This window comes from Anopheles funestus, chromosome 3RL (assembly GCF_943734845.2).
Source record: "Anopheles funestus chromosome 3RL, idAnoFuneDA-416_04, whole genome shotgun sequence".
Taxonomy (NCBI): domain Eukaryota; kingdom Metazoa; phylum Arthropoda; class Insecta; order Diptera; family Culicidae; genus Anopheles; species Anopheles funestus.
Genome location: NC_064599.1, coordinates 44,007,239 through 44,022,546, shown reverse-complemented (window position 1 = coordinate 44,022,546; position 15,308 = coordinate 44,007,239). Strand labels below are relative to the sequence as shown.

Genomic DNA, 15,308 nt, shown 5'->3' with positions numbered 1-15,308 from the left:
TTTGTTTTACTTTATTTTGTTGATTTTTCAGGTATTTTATAATGTACCACTTTTTATTTGCTTTTAATTTTCTATTACTTTTCCGCTATCTACTTTATAAATCGAAATAAAATAAAGTTGAAACAATGTTAAAATATCATGAATCTTTGATTAAACCCTGTGTGTAACAACATGTTTTAGTTTGCGACACCTTTAATTTATGTTTTCGCTCATTATTACTTATATACTTTATTCAGCGTATTTGGCATCTGTTATTGTTTCAAATCATTTAGTTAACATATAAAGTTTCGTTATCGATTGGAATACGCTTATTGCGTTTTTGGGCGGCTATTATCAATCGCGTTTATTTTCACGCTCATCATGTTTCGTACTTCGCAACCAAACATTTGCTGATGACACGTATCCCATTTTCAATTTTGACATCCTATCAACCGTACGTTACCATTTTGGCTGCCCTGTCCCACCTTCATCAGCCACGCTCTGATTCTATAATTTGCATTCCACTCGGTTCCAAAACACAACGGGCACGCCTTTCATCCTGCTACTACTATCTTCTGGCTCATATGTGGTAGATCGATCGTGATCGAAAAAATTTTTCTAGTTTCCGTCATCATCATCATCATCATCATCATCACCATTTTATCAGAGCAATAGGTGCCAAAAATGTGCCGACTCTCACGTGCGTCTAATAACATTCGCATACCGACGACAATCTCTTGTGACGAACATATTGTCCTGCACTATTGCTACTCATTGCTTGTCAGTCACATTCGGATTCTGCTGGTAATGCTTAATTCGTGCGGTGTTCCGAATGTATGTGCAAGGTCTGATATTTTTAGATTGTCTTCGTGCAAATGCGGCGTGCGTCGTGTGAGTTTGGCCCGTTTGTTTTTTTACTACGCGTGTCACAAAATCTATGTCGCCAGCAGCACATGACAAAACACTACCGCAATGCCAACATGGAAACGTGTACACAATTGAAACGTTAAAGTCTCCACAAGTGTTTCTAGCATTACTCACTCTCGGAACATACTAGCGGTTCATATTTCGTGTCTGTCCTATACAACAGTGATATATTTTTTTGCTGTTTTGTTTAAAATCAATATTCTCAATTAATATTTAGATCAATCAAGCTAAAGTTCCAAATCCATCTTCTCAAACATATTAAATCCATTAGCCAGGATTTGATATCTTTCAGTCATTCATTGCAATTCCATATTCTACACATATACATTTTTATTATGTACCTAGTGTTTGGGATTTGGATTGTATGAATTTATTAAATTGTTTAATAGTGGCTTCTTCCCACCCTGTTTATAAACTTTTATCAGATATATGCGGTGTGACATTAAAACGTCGAATTTTATCGTAAAGACAACAAAATTCGCTTCGCGAGTTGGACATGTTGTAGAAGTAGAAGAAATATGTATACATATCTATCATTAGCAATACAACAAATGATTTATTTTTAAACAATTATATAGAAAAAAGTGACCTTAAGTTAAAATTTCACTATGTACATTTTTTCTTAAAATGGTTTAATCATAAATAGATTCACTACATCTACGTTTTTACACAGCACTATCGGAACAGTAAACTTTTCATAACGCACATCTGCTTTACATTATGGATCGACTGTCATTCAAAATATCAAATTTCACGGGGCTCATCGACATTACTGCCATCGTACCAGCGGACTAACGTGCAACCGCAAATGACACCGATGGCAAACGCATTCGCTTCACTAAGCCAAGCTGAGTACTTTTGAGGTGTCATAAATTTTCCTCAGCGACTATCTTAGACGACAACATCCAAATATCTCACAATGACGAATTGTTATTTACGGAAAAGTCTACCCAGGTAAACCGTGGCCAAAGGCAATAGGTACATTGCCTTCTGTAAAAACCGAACAGAAATACTCGGATCGCATGGGAGAAATGAACCCCCATTTTCGTTGTTTTTTCGTTTGTTTAATTATTTTTTGTCAAAGGACATGGCTTCAGCGGGGAGACACTTTTGGCCATCATCCATCGGACACGTTCGTTATTCTTTTTCACGTGAATAAACAGCACGAAGAGCCGTCGTTCTTTATGGTTTTATGGATGTTAGGTGTCGTTCCTGGGTTTTGGTTTTGTCTGTAGTATTTTACCACTCCTGTTTAAGAAGTTTTAATAATTACTGCTATAACATACAAGGAGTGGTCACATAGCCGGTGATGTTTGTAATAAGCTTCGCCGATTCCACAAGACAGGACCGGGTATCAAATCACATCCGGACGATCCGGCTAAGTGGTAAAAATAAGTCCAGTAAGCCAGAGATGACCGGTATGATCCTAGAGGTCGTTAAGTCGTTAAGGTCGTAAAGAGTCTATCTCTCTCTTTACATACTAACTTGAAATCAGACTTACATACATATTAAATAACTTCTGAAGATTATTTTTTCACAAATTCCAACTAAAACATTTAAATTAAACTTAATGTATTCCATTCCGGAAGACATATACGAAACGGATGCTAATGAGTTACTATTATCATCCATTAAATTCTAAATGGAAAAATAAAATAAATAACTTTACTTAAGTTTTTTTAAGATTAAAATTGTTTTACCATTAATTGTAGGACCGGTACAAAAATCTCTTTCAGATCATCCCCTATATCAACGATTGAGAATTCGGTTAGGTGGTAAAAATAAGCCTAGATTATAGCCTACGAATAAAAAGTAAAACGTTTATGCGAAGAACCTGTTTAAAAGTTATTTTCCGAGGGCTATGAAATTATCTTCAAATAAAAATATCTTGCATCTTCTTATTCTTTTACTTCATGGCGCAACAATCTAGTAGATCTGTGGGCTTGTGCCATTTCTAGACTTCCATTTACAATGTAACTAGATAGTTAGTACGTACTACGGAGTGAACGCTCCGAATGAGAATTGTTACCGGTCCTGTCGTGTAAACCCGCCGCCGCTACCAACTACACTATTGGACCGAATATTTTTTATACATGATCAATTACAAGTTAAAGGAAAACAAAAGACTTGCTACTAGCTATACCTTTTCTGATCTTACCATTAAAATAACACCGCAAAACCCAGCAATAACAAAACATTTAGGAAATGCAATGAAACAGAAGTCACGTGGTAAGTTCAACTATACATTGAATAATCAATAAAATATTCACCTGATTCTACAAAACTATCTTATTCGTTTTTGTTGTTTTACTTTTTTCTTTTCTTGGTTCAACATTCAAGGTAATCTTGTATTCCTTCTGTCGAATCCTCATTACGGTTGTTTCTGAGCAACAATTTTATATAGTATATAAACTTCAATCTTCCGGTGCATTATTTCAGCCGTATAATGTAGATTGTTGCAGCAAATATCAAAACCTTACAGCATACAGTGCTGCTATTCAACATATACACACATTCATTTATTACTGTCGTCGTAGTTGTCGTCGTCGTAACACTGCTTTTTCGGACGGCAGGAATTATATTCTTGTCTCCAAAGGATGGGCAGCAGATCAAGAGGGGAGAAAAATATGTTCTATTTTCATACCAGACAGCGTCAAACGTAAACACATAACGCAACGGCATCGGTCGTCGTGGTTTTAGCAGTACCTACCACCTATGTTTCTCCTCGCAATTTGCTTCTCCTGCCAACCGGTGAGAAGAAGGGAACACGACCTGTGTGAAAACGTTAACATACCGGTTTGCTGCAGTCACTACAATCATTCAATTTATTCGCATACAGAAAACGGCCTTTGCATAAAGGTTTCACGTTTGCAAAATCAAGCCACTACCGCCGTGAAGATAATTGAACATGACAAGTTTCTATGCAATTCTCTGCGGAGGACGAACCAAACAGCAATGGGTTTGAGACATTTATCAAGCAGCGAGAACGACACCACTCCGTGCGGGAGATGATCTTGATCGAACGTGTCATGTTTATTTTTGGACACTATTGCACGATACCACCCAACGACGACAGGAATCTCCGTGTTGGAAAACCGTGTCATTCGACTGAAAACGGATCGAACGCCGATTCGAAACTAAATTACGTGTAAAATCAATAAATCGGTCTACGATTCGGAGCCACTAGCGCGATATGAAGGAATGATTCATATTGACGAATAATTTCTCTCACGAAACCTGTTAAAAACGGTTGCATCTTGTGCGCTATCGAGGCTGTGAGAGTGAGCGAACGATAACGATCGTTCGCTCTGATGTCAAGCATAGGAAAATGAATATTCACCATTTTCGCTGCAGTGATCTCTGAACGAAAGATCGCACCACCACTACCATTTCATATGTACGACAGTCGAAACCTTCGCTCCGATTCACACACAGCTGCAGATCACCGTACTGTTTTGTAGTCAGGTCCGTGTATCACGCAACGTTATGGTTCTCTGCCCGCGGCTACGGGAAATATCTGGGAAAAGAATACGCGTATCGACAAAATAAAATCCTACTCATCTAACGCATGTAGTGGTTTCCACATTTTCTAGAGCTCTAGTCAGCTACCAGAGAGTTCGCTGCTCTGGTGCGATCATTGCTTTCACAGGCCAGTTTCGATGAAAAATTCGCGTAGTGAAGATCATGTTCCGATCATAAAGAAATCCATCACCCACAATGTGCGGAAAATCTGTATGTGCGTACTTCGCATTCGCTTCGTAACCTCGTGAGCAGCTTCGAGATCACTGGCGTTATTACGGTAGAGTCAAGTGAAATGTTGTGTTGCAATATGTACTATGGCTGGAAATTCCGAAATTTACCATAAACGAAACTTTGTTAATGATGCGAACGTTCGTGCTCATCTCAATATTCCCCGTTACAAAGTCACGTAAATGTAATCGCTTGGTACATGAACATTCTGAAGTGTTTTTATAGCCGTGCACCACAAGCTACATTCAGCATTTCCTTGCTGAATGCCTGAAAAATATTGATGTGGTTTTCAATGAGTGCAAATTACAACAATCGACTTGAATCTATTCATGCACAGTCTGTTGGCTATAAATATAAGTACGACCGACAATCTCTATCGCTAGCCTAGTTTGTCAGTGAATAAAACACAGGAACAGTTACAGTTTGGATCAAACAAGATCGGCATTAATAGCTCCCCGGTCAAAGGATTTCAAAACAAAGTGTGATACGATCAGTGCAAAGTGTGTTGCGCCATAAAATCCCATCATGAGCTGAGATTGTAGTTGCTTGAAACAAACAACTTAACTTATATATGCATGTGTGTATATATATACATATATATATGAATATATAATTTTCAAGTACTACAATGCTCGGTCTCAATGTCACAGTTATGAAGGCTACATTACGGATTACAATAGAATATCACATTAAGAAGTATTAGCTACATATGTTCTTAACGTTAATTGGTGTTCTAATGGTTTTTTTAGAATTGTATTGTTCTACAGTTTTCGGAGTTGCTAAAATCAATACACTATCAATGATGGGTCTATGATAAGCTATGTAACGTATGTTGTGTGCTACATTAAAAAAAGTGATGGATTTCAGCGGTTTTGCTGCTGTCACAAAGAGTCAGCCGTATCATAATTCCAACTATCTTAAACCACACCGGATATCTGAAAAATTGTAATCTTTATCAACATCCCGTGGCAGTGGTGGATTATAGAGAACATTACTCAAACATAATTTAAGGAAAGCAAACATCTCAACTTCTTCGTACCATGGAACGAAAGCGTTCAATAAGACGTCGTCAAAAGCCACCATTTGCTGAACGAGCGAAGGATCATTGCCGAAATTTCACGGCATTTATGTTCAGCAATGTGGGAATTATATTCCTCGTAGTGTTGTATATGATAGCAGGTAAGCCCCCCATTGTAAGATGCCTATGTAACTAAATTTTTGTAAATAAATGTAGAATTTTTCTACCTTTCTTGAGAAATTGCAAGTTGAAATCGATTTGCTCTAAAGCTGGTTCAACGTACTTACAATATTTTCCATTTGATATCAAAATTATTTGTAAATATAAACACACACACACACACACATAAATATACCGATTTATACACATAATTACTAAATGTCAACTTACTTACTTACTTACTTATCTTACGCTACAACCACTTCGCGGTATTGCCTTGCTGACGGAGTCCTCTAAACCGCTCACAGTCGAGCACGTTCGAATTCCAATCCAATATTCCTGCCTTTCCGACAAACGTGTCAACGTCATCATTCCATCTTAGTTTGGGGTTGGGGAATTAATTGAAGAATAAATGTAATACAAGCTAAAATTAATAAATGTGAAAAATGGAGGTTTTAAACATTTGTTTTCTTTTCTAGCAAAGTAGATTTTTTCTGTGTTTTACATATATTGTTACGTATTGGGAATCAATGGAAAGGACAAAATTTTCATTAATTCCCGTTGAATAGTATTTGAAGGGTAGGAAGGGCGTTTCCACACGACAAGACCGGGATTAAAATCACATCTGGTCCATCCCCTCTGAGGTCGTTAAGCCAAGACGATATGGAGAAAGTTTCTAAAACTTGTTTGAGGAAAATCTGAATAAATGCCTTTTTGTTTACTCAGAACTAGAACAGACAAAAAAATTGGAATTAAATTTTGTGTTCAAACGTGTTAATTATGCATGTTGACTAAAGTTCTGCAAAAATGCTCGTTTTTTACTAATTTTATGCTAGCGCTTAAATGGTTGAAGATTGTAATATCCTTGAATAGTATACTTTACTGACATTGATCTGCTAAACAGTTAAAATTTGTTACTTAATAATAAATGAATGGGTTTATATAATTTTAGGCAACGTTCATTTCATTTGAATTATCGTACAGAAAATGTATGTATGGAACAATGGAACAATGAACATATCTAGACGTCCATGAGTTACATTGACTTTAGTTTAGTATCTACATATAATAATGCAAATATTTTACACAGAAAAATAATATGTGTGCTTATTTGTTCTGCGTTATCCCACTATCATGCCTCCTCTGTGCATGTGGACGACATTTAAAAACTTTGTGAGCAAGTCTCTCCTGATGCCATTCGAATGATATGACTGGTGCCATTCGAATGACATGAGCCTGGCGGGTCAAATTCGTTGTACGATAGTAAGCTCGTCGTACAGCTCGATATACACATAGGTACATACTCGATATAAGCGGATTCGTTCAGTAACGTTTTATATCGAATATCGTGGAATATCTGTTATAAAATTCGTATTGCAAAAATATTTGTCTTTTGCAGTACAAAAAATAAAACGGTGCGCTCTTTCACACCAAATTAAAAATTATTCTTTTGATGCATTTTTTTTAATTAAATACCAATCTGTTTAATTTTATGTCATATGTGTCTTTCTTTAGATAGTTTAACTTTTCATTTTATGCTTCTTGAAGCCTGAAACATTACATTAGCTCATAATCTAAGCCAAGACTATTGTTAACTAAGTAGTTTGAGGAAATCTAAATAAATGGAATCGATATGAAATCTAAAAAGTCAAACAAATATTCCATACCAAACAAGAATACAAAACGCAAAATTTATAAAATCTTTATTTCCAAATTGTCAAACATCGTAATTAATTTTTAATCACATTGTAGAAAACACTTAATTTTGTGGAAGTGTTTACACTTGGCGTGCTGTCCGATGGCACGCGATTCCATATCAATTTTGGGCGATTCGCTATCGTATTGGGTGTTTCTATACCGATGGACGCGTATTTCATATTCCCTTGGGCCATTCCTTAAAGTGGGCCCCCGCACCCTATGCAAATGTCCCTGTAATTACTTACTTAGTAATAGAAAGTTTAAAAAATGTAAATTTCGTATAAAATTCATTCTATACTTCAGTAATTCCGAATTACGTAACATGTCGTATATATTGCGTATTAAGAGATTGTATATTTGAATGTTACAAAGAATTAGGAGTAAAATCTAATATTTTTATGTTTTTCCGACAATTTCCACAAAAATTTACCTCTTTTCAAATTAACTTTAATTTATACTCATTTTTATAGTAATAACAAAAACCGTATTTTGGTTATTTTTAAAATACTCAGGTATTACTTCTTTCAGCAAATATTATGCACTATAAAATTGCTTATCTCGAATCCGCTTATGCTGAAGTATTTGTTCCAACGCAGCGTATCGCAACGCAATGCGTGATCAATTTTTGTTTTTGATTGTTTTTTGCATTGGTGCTAGGAAAGATGGCACGAAAAAAACTACGATATGTTCTCATTATGGTTTACAGTTCTGAGAAGTGTTTGAAAGCGCGCGAAAAATGTTGCAAAACTCAGGTGTCAAAATGTGCAAAATGAACGACAGCTATTTTATATCGCGATACTAAACAAAAATGTACATGGAAGAGCAGTGCAATCAGTTCAAACTCGAAGCACACACAAAAGGCGAACCTTAACCTCAATTGGGGGTACAAGGGAGGACTATACAACATGCTATAGCACATAGGCTTATTCTCTTTTACTATGAAGCTATGTTCTATCTCATCCACTTTGTAATATACCTCCTAGCTATCTTCTAATGTTTCCTTCGTAGCTCCTTCTTTAGTACCAATTTTATGAAACTAATAAGCCTAATAAGAGACTAATAATAGACTAATAAGAGTTTACAAAAAGATGTCAAATTTGTGACAAGATGAAGTTTTTTTTAATTTTTTTGTTTGGATAAAGGCCTGGAAAACTGTCAAGTTGACGCAATGTTTGATGTTTAGTCAAAACTTAAATAAATTTCAACATATGTAAAATAAATCATTTCAAAGGTGATGAAATCGTTGGAAAAGAATTGATATAGGTATTCACTATTTGATCAATCTGCCATGTGACAAAATATAATCAATGAATATTTCCTTTGATCAAAGTGTAAAAACGTGCGCACGTCCACGGAAAAAGTTTTTTTTTGTCAATTGAGAAATTAGTAACATTTTTGTCAGCTCTCGTGGCCCAGCACCTATATAGAAGGAAATATTTTTTCGTAAAAGAATAAACAAAAAAAAAATAACCTCTGACAATTATTAAAATATTCGGTACGTAACGTATTCTTAATTGAAAACTTCACAACAAAACAAAACTAAGAGATAAACAAAAACACGCATAAACACATTGGATTTTATAGCCCAAAAGCATTAAGAGTTTCAATTCAGACGACATTCGCATTCAACACTGTTTAAAAATATATTTACTTCTTCTAAAAACTAAAATTTACTAAATTTAATGGTTATCAAGCGCCACAACACACAACGCTTGTTAAAACAAACCAAACATTCTCGTATTATGTTGGTTGTTAGTAATATTATAGTAATAGTATAGTCCTATAGCATTGTATACTGACACGTCCTGTTATTGACGATGATCTTTTTCCTCCATTGCATAGATTTTTTTTATGGTAGTGAGTGAGCAATTCCTCACTTTAATTCTCATCACCCTCTGAAAGCTCAATGCAAAGAAAACAAACAAAGCAAGAGAATACTTACCAGCATTATTACTCTATACACTTACTGGTATACGTACTGGCGAAGTATGTACTTTTTTTTAGTTTACAACGTTGTGAAACGAAGCAATATTAAGGGATTAGTATAACGTAAAAAGTATCTTATGTTAATGAATAAAAATGATTCGTGTTAATAACTACAACTTAAAACAACACATACGATCTGGTTCATGTACATAAACATATCTTCTATGCAACTGGGTTGCAATTGAAACAACCCAGAACTGTTGAAAAAATGCACATCATTCTCAAATGCGGAAGCTAGAATTTAACCTCATCTATTATGTACATTTCAATTACAGGTGCGTTCATGTTCATCGCGATAGAGGGCAATGAAGCACTGGAAAGGTTTGCTCAAATACCGTTTAAGAGGAACGAAACTGCTATGAGACTGTGGCAAATATCTTGCTGTGAAGTGAATGTGTTCAACAAAAGTGTCTTCGAGGAGAAGTAAGTAATGTAACTTGTTTTTTTTTTGGGTTGCTTCCTTCCCTTTTTGACTTGTTTTCTCCGGCTTCAAAGCATCTTCTTCAAGCTTCCCGACGATTGAATGAAGGGATGTCTGTTGATTGCAGACGACTATATGACGTTGATTCTAAACGGCTTCAAAGCCCGATGTAAGACGAGCACTGACTGTACTCTATGGGGTTACTGGGTTGTTTTATTTGTCTCTTTTGTCGATCCCACAATATCCCAAAGATAAGCAAACACTGGTCACGTTACACAATACATAGCACCACGCACTACGACCGCAATAACATAGACAGTATACAAATCCATCAACAAAATACTCCAAGAGATGCTTTTGTCCAGCAATAGTGCATAAAAATATGTGATTTCGTTCCTCTTTCGTTTTAGAGTAGGAAATGAGATACGTGCTTATCAAGAAAAAATAGTGCTCTGGGCACGGCGAGGTTGGCAGGGCAGCGACATCACACTGGAGAGTGAAACTCAATGGAGTTTTTCTGGAGCATTTCTTTACTCGCTAACAGTGATTACTACCATAGGTAAACAAAATACGTTCTTTGCATAATGTTCACTGTTCATTGTACATGATTCAAACATTTTACTACTTTACTTACCAGCTAGGGCATCCAAACAAGTCTAAAACATTATGTGAATAAATTATCATTCATATTTCTTTTAACCACAAATTGAATAAGTATGATTTTGCATTTGGATTATGATCAAAATTTTGCATCATAGATTGTAGTTATAATATTTTAATTTAACAGAAAAACTTATAACTTCAATAAAACTACCAACAAGCCGTATCATGTCGTAAGTTCCTAAAATATTCAGTATCACAAAACAGAGATTCTCAAATTGTATTGTACAATGTAATATACTAATAATTCCTTTTACTTGCAACTTTTTTTTTGCTCGGTTAGAACGGCCTGGTCGTATCAAGACTTATTTTACCACGTAGCAGGATAGTCAGTCCATGCTACGGGGGGACGGTCCGGATGGGATTTGAACTCGGTCCTGAAGTGTGGACGGGCGCCGTTTATCATATGCACCACCGGGCCGCCACCCCGGGTTACTTGCAACTTAACCATTAAACATTAAAAATTAGGTAAAAAAAATTACATAAACAAATTCAGCGCTATTAGTCAGGTTTTAATGACTGCTTGCTCATTAACGGAAATGTTTTAGCTAACCATTTAATTGCAATTTGGAATTTTCGAACCAGTGATAGAGTACTAGAACTTTGTTTTAGTAAGTAAGTTTTTTTATGTATACAACTCCAACGATAAGTTGAGGAAAACGCCAATTTATATGGGGTTCGGTTCTTTGTACTATTAATATGTGATCCTATGACCAATTAAATGAAATCCTTTGAATACACAAACAAATTTTCACGTCTTACTGCTTACGCTTCTTTCAGGATACGGTAATATCGTTCCTCGTACCGAATGGGGGAAAATAGCAACGATATTTTATACTATAATCGGGATGCCTTTGTTTCTGCTCTACCTCTCCAACATTGGTAAGACCGATATCAAATTCATATATATACACACAGTTAAGTAGACAATTATTGTAACATTTGCCTAATTAATGTTTTTCTTTACCAGGTGATATTTTGGCTAAATCATTTAAATGGATATATGCAAAGTTTTGTCTATGCCGTGTATGTCCTGGTGTCGCCAGAAGGAGGGCAATGCGAGCAAGACGAAGAGCACGTACGGAAGAGCGAGACTACTCAGTGAGTAAAAATATTCCATACAGGTAGCAAATCTCCTTTGTAGAATTACACTTGTTGCTAAAATGGTGTAAGGTGGAACTAATAATGTTATTAACATGCTGTCTATAGTATACCACATAACTTCATTTAAGTTTCAAGATAATTTGGTAAGATAATTTAGTAAACAAGAGCAGCATCTTTAAAGAAAAATGAAATGTTGCATTAAAAATTTAATTTTCAAAAATTTTGCAATACTTTAACCTACATAATATTTGTTTGTTTCAACAAGATATATTCCACGTGCAGTTTACTCTTCATACATTTTTGTATATCCTATGAGCAGATTTTTGCTTATTATTTTATGTCTTTTTTAATTTCTTAATCCCATGCCACATCCCAAAATGCTATTCCATGTTATTAACGTACAACGGCACAACATGTAATCACTGGTTTGGTGATACTAACGCAGTCGGAAATGGGTGATAATGGATTTGACAATAATACCATCACGACGTCCAATGTTGATGAAGAAATTGAGGAAGAAATCACTGCCGAGACGAATACCGTCACCGTTCCAATAACGATTTGTATTATGATAATGATAGGGTAAGTAAAAGAAATCAGCTGTCTATTATAGCGTGAATGCAACTGCACATTCCACGTAATGGTCGATATATCGTACTCGAAACGATGTTGTGATCGTATCATCCTTGCAGGTACATATTTTTTGGAGCTAGTCTTTTTGCCGATTGGGAAAGCTGGGACTTACTTGACGGCAGCTATTTCTGTTTTATCTCACTAAGCAGCATAGGTTTCGGTGATATCGTTCCTGGTGCATCGGTAAGCCGTTTGTTTTAAGTAGCAATAAGCAACATTTTAACTACTGGCTAAAGAAACTTCCTTAACACGATATGTCTATTGCAGATAAACTAATGTTTTGTTTGTTATTTATTTTTATCTTACAGCTACAAACCAAAGGTGATACCAAAATGGAAATCAGTTTCATTCTTTGTGCGGTTTACTTACTGCTCGGTATGGCGTTGATTGCAATGTGCTTCAATTTAATGCAGGTGGGTTACGGCGCTTGCGATTGCAGCTGAAGCTAAGGATAGTAATCCGCGAAATTTTTGGTCACACTTTTCTACAGGAACAAGTCATCTACAAAATACGGTCACTTAAAAAGTGTGTCAGGGGTTGCTTCCATTGTGCTAAAGCGGTGCCAGTACCAGTCGACGAGCCTGAAAGCTAGATCATTAATGAACGATCTACCGATTTTACCGACTATCGAAACAATAAACTATTCTGCAAGCTATCAAAGACATAATATATGACGATAAACAGTGCCCAGTTAAGACACGTTTGAGTAACAGTGCTATAATTAATTTACTGATTGCTTTTATTATGTAAAGCATAGGTATACGCCACATCCATACATTCCATTACCTTGCCAAAAAAAATCAATAAATCCGTAGACGTATGTCTACGTTCATGACAATCCTTATAAACAACAGGTAGTTTTATCAGTGTTTATCATCGAACTTGCCTTCAATCAACTAAGGATATTGGATAGATTGAGATCCTGTGATTGTGGTATTGATCCAATTGAAATAAGCAGCTACTCGTGTGTATAATCCAGGCAAACTTGAACCACACCCAATTCCAGTCGATATAACTCCTATCAAATATTCATCATCGTTCTGCCTAACTTGTAATGGTCCGCCAGAATCTCCTTGACACGCATCAACATATGAATAAACTTTCTCTACTAACGCTCCCTGTGCACAATACTGTTCATCGACTATTCCATCGCCGAGTGTATTGCCCAATATCCGATTCACTTTCCGATATTCTTCTCCGCACTTATTCTTCGGTACCGTCCGCACGGTCGCATACATCAGATGTTGCGATTCCTTATAATCTAGAACATAAAATGCATATTAAAAAGGATAAATCATTAATTGTATTGCCATTAGCTTTCCCACGATAATGTAAACATTTTCTATAAACAAATAAACGTACCTTCATCTCGACCCCATCCGGCAATAATCAGATCTTCCGTCTCTGGTAAATCATCCATTCTGGCATATGGACAAATTGGAAGTACGTGATCATTAAACTTTATATTGCTATTTAGCTCTACCAGGGCAATGTCGTGATATTTTGACGGTTTCTTGTACTCTGGGTGTGAAATGAAGTTCTGTAACGTAATTTGTAAATATTATCAGTATCACTTTGAAAGTTTCATCTGCAAAACTGTTTTACCTTTACAGTTATTTGTTGTTCACATATCAGTGGTTCAGTACAGCCAACTCCCGCAATGTCCGCCGTTTGAACACAATGAGCGGCGGATAGTAGAAAATTCACCGATATGATACTTGCACTGCATCTCCAAACAATTCCATCTTTATTTTCCCCCAACCGGGCAAGGTGAGGAAACATTCCTGGTTCCGCTTCAGTGCCGTGCGTGATATGAGTATTTTTACGAGTTTTACAAAAATCCAGAAAAGGTTGACAGCAATAAACTTTGTGGAACGCATTACGTTGGCACGCAGAAGTATGATCGTGATAGCGCAACGAATATAAAAAAGCCGGATCACATAATTCTACATTCATGCACTTTCCACTGTCCAATACGGGTGTACGACAACTTTTTCCTTCCGGAAATATTTCTTTATTGGGTCTTTTTACTACACCAAAAACGTTGCAAATATACAACATTTGCATCAGCACAAGTACGCGAACCACAACCATATTGCTCCAATGCTTTTGCTCTACTATTGCAAACCGATTTCGTATGGTGCTAATACACACACGCATGCTTCGGTTTTTGTTTTTGATAACCCTGGTTTCATGAGTTATCAGTAAACTCTTCAGTTAAGTTGCTTTATTGCTCCTGTGGTGGAATACGCATCTGGGGTGTGGTGGTACGCCATTTGACGCGACTGTAGTCTATTCAATGTTAATTCATACGATGCCCGCAGTGTAAAGGTGGACTATAACGGACGCTACACGTTACTTGGGCTGCAGTCGCTGAAACAACGGAATTGTTTTTTGTTTGCTTAAAGCGTAGAGATTGTACGACTGCTTGACTATTGGATCCGATCTTTGTTATGCGTTAAGAAATTATATCCGGTTTGTGATCGTTCCGTACCGGAAATGTCGTGTTCCGGGATTGTAAATTGCATTTGTGCTGCGCTGTCCGTTAACTGTTAAATGTAAAACTTTGTTATTTGTTAACAGAAATTCTTGTAAATAGCTTCAAGAGTGTAAGATATGTTCCATTGGCTAATCCATTTAGGTGGTACACAACAAACCACCATTACACTTGGTGTATTACACAATGTACTCATTTTACTTGGTTTACGCGTTCATCAAAATCAAGTTTACATGTATTGAAAATGTTTTTGTTATACGATAACATAACATTTCATTTTAATAAAGGACTATCCAACGGATACATCCTTCCCATGGACATGGAATATAGTCCTTTTTCAACAGTTAACACATTCCATCTTGTATAGCTTTATTGTTTCATAATGTTACATTCTTCTAAAAAATGTAAACAATAGTTTAAAAATTAACTAGTAATCAGTTTACGTTTCATTTCATTAAATTACTTAATTTTGCCAT

General features: G+C 36.0%; 2 protein-coding genes across 6 annotated transcripts in view; one reads left to right on the top strand and one right to left on the bottom strand.

Annotated features, from left to right (window-relative positions):
• The first annotated feature begins 4,035 nt into the window (after positions 1-4,035).
• On the top strand, positions 4,036-13,041 carry LOC125768721 (potassium channel subfamily K member 18). Of its 4 annotated transcripts, none has more exons than XM_049436765.1 (10): positions 4,036-4,371; positions 5,406-5,835; positions 9,793-9,940; positions 10,349-10,497; positions 11,379-11,480; positions 11,569-11,699; positions 12,148-12,284; positions 12,395-12,518; positions 12,644-12,748; positions 12,826-13,041. In XM_049436765.1, exons 2-10 carry the CDS (start codon positions 5,697-5,699, stop codon positions 12,925-12,927), a joined length of 1,137 nt encoding a protein of 378 aa, XP_049292722.1. In that variant the 5' UTR covers positions 4,036-4,371; positions 5,406-5,696; the 3' UTR covers positions 12,928-13,041. The 4 variants fall into 4 exon arrangements, with proteins under 4 accessions (XP_049292722.1, XP_049292721.1, XP_049292719.1 ...); XM_049436764.1 differs by lacking the exon at positions 4,036-4,371 and adding an exon at positions 4,384-4,705 and having other exon boundaries at positions 5,424-5,835; XM_049436762.1 differs by lacking the exon at positions 4,036-4,371 and adding an exon at positions 4,384-4,705.
• Positions 13,042-13,056: 15 nt separating this feature from the next.
• The window catches only part of LOC125768722 (serine protease persephone-like), a 28,893-nt gene continuing 26,641 nt past the window's right edge, over positions 13,057-15,308 (bottom strand). The window contains exons 1-3 of one of the 2 annotated variants that reach the window (XM_049436768.1): positions 13,941-15,249; positions 13,698-13,875; positions 13,057-13,596 (exon numbers count right to left, since the gene is read on the bottom strand). In XM_049436768.1, the coding sequence (XP_049292725.1) occupies positions 13,232-13,596; positions 13,698-13,875; positions 13,941-14,495 (1,098 nt within the window). In that variant the 5' untranslated portion in view covers positions 14,496-15,249 and the 3' untranslated portion in view covers positions 13,057-13,231. Of the gene's footprint in view, positions 13,597-13,697; positions 13,876-13,940; positions 15,250-15,308 lie in introns of those variants that run through there. The other variant, XM_049436766.1, reaches the window with a different exon arrangement.

Bases quoted from the DNA above. Each gene is read 5' to 3' on its own strand.
- LOC125768721 (XM_049436765.1), top strand. From the start codon at position 5,697: ATGGAACGAAAGCGTTCAATAAGACGTCGTCAAAAGCCACCATTTGCT. The intron at 5,836-9,792 runs GTAAGCCCCCCA...TTTCAATTACAG, and splicing joins AGTGTTGTATATGATAGCAG to GTGCGTTCATGTTCATCGCG. The intron at 11,481-11,568 runs GTAAGACCGATA...TTTCTTTACCAG, and splicing joins GCTCTACCTCTCCAACATTG to GTGATATTTTGGCTAAATCA.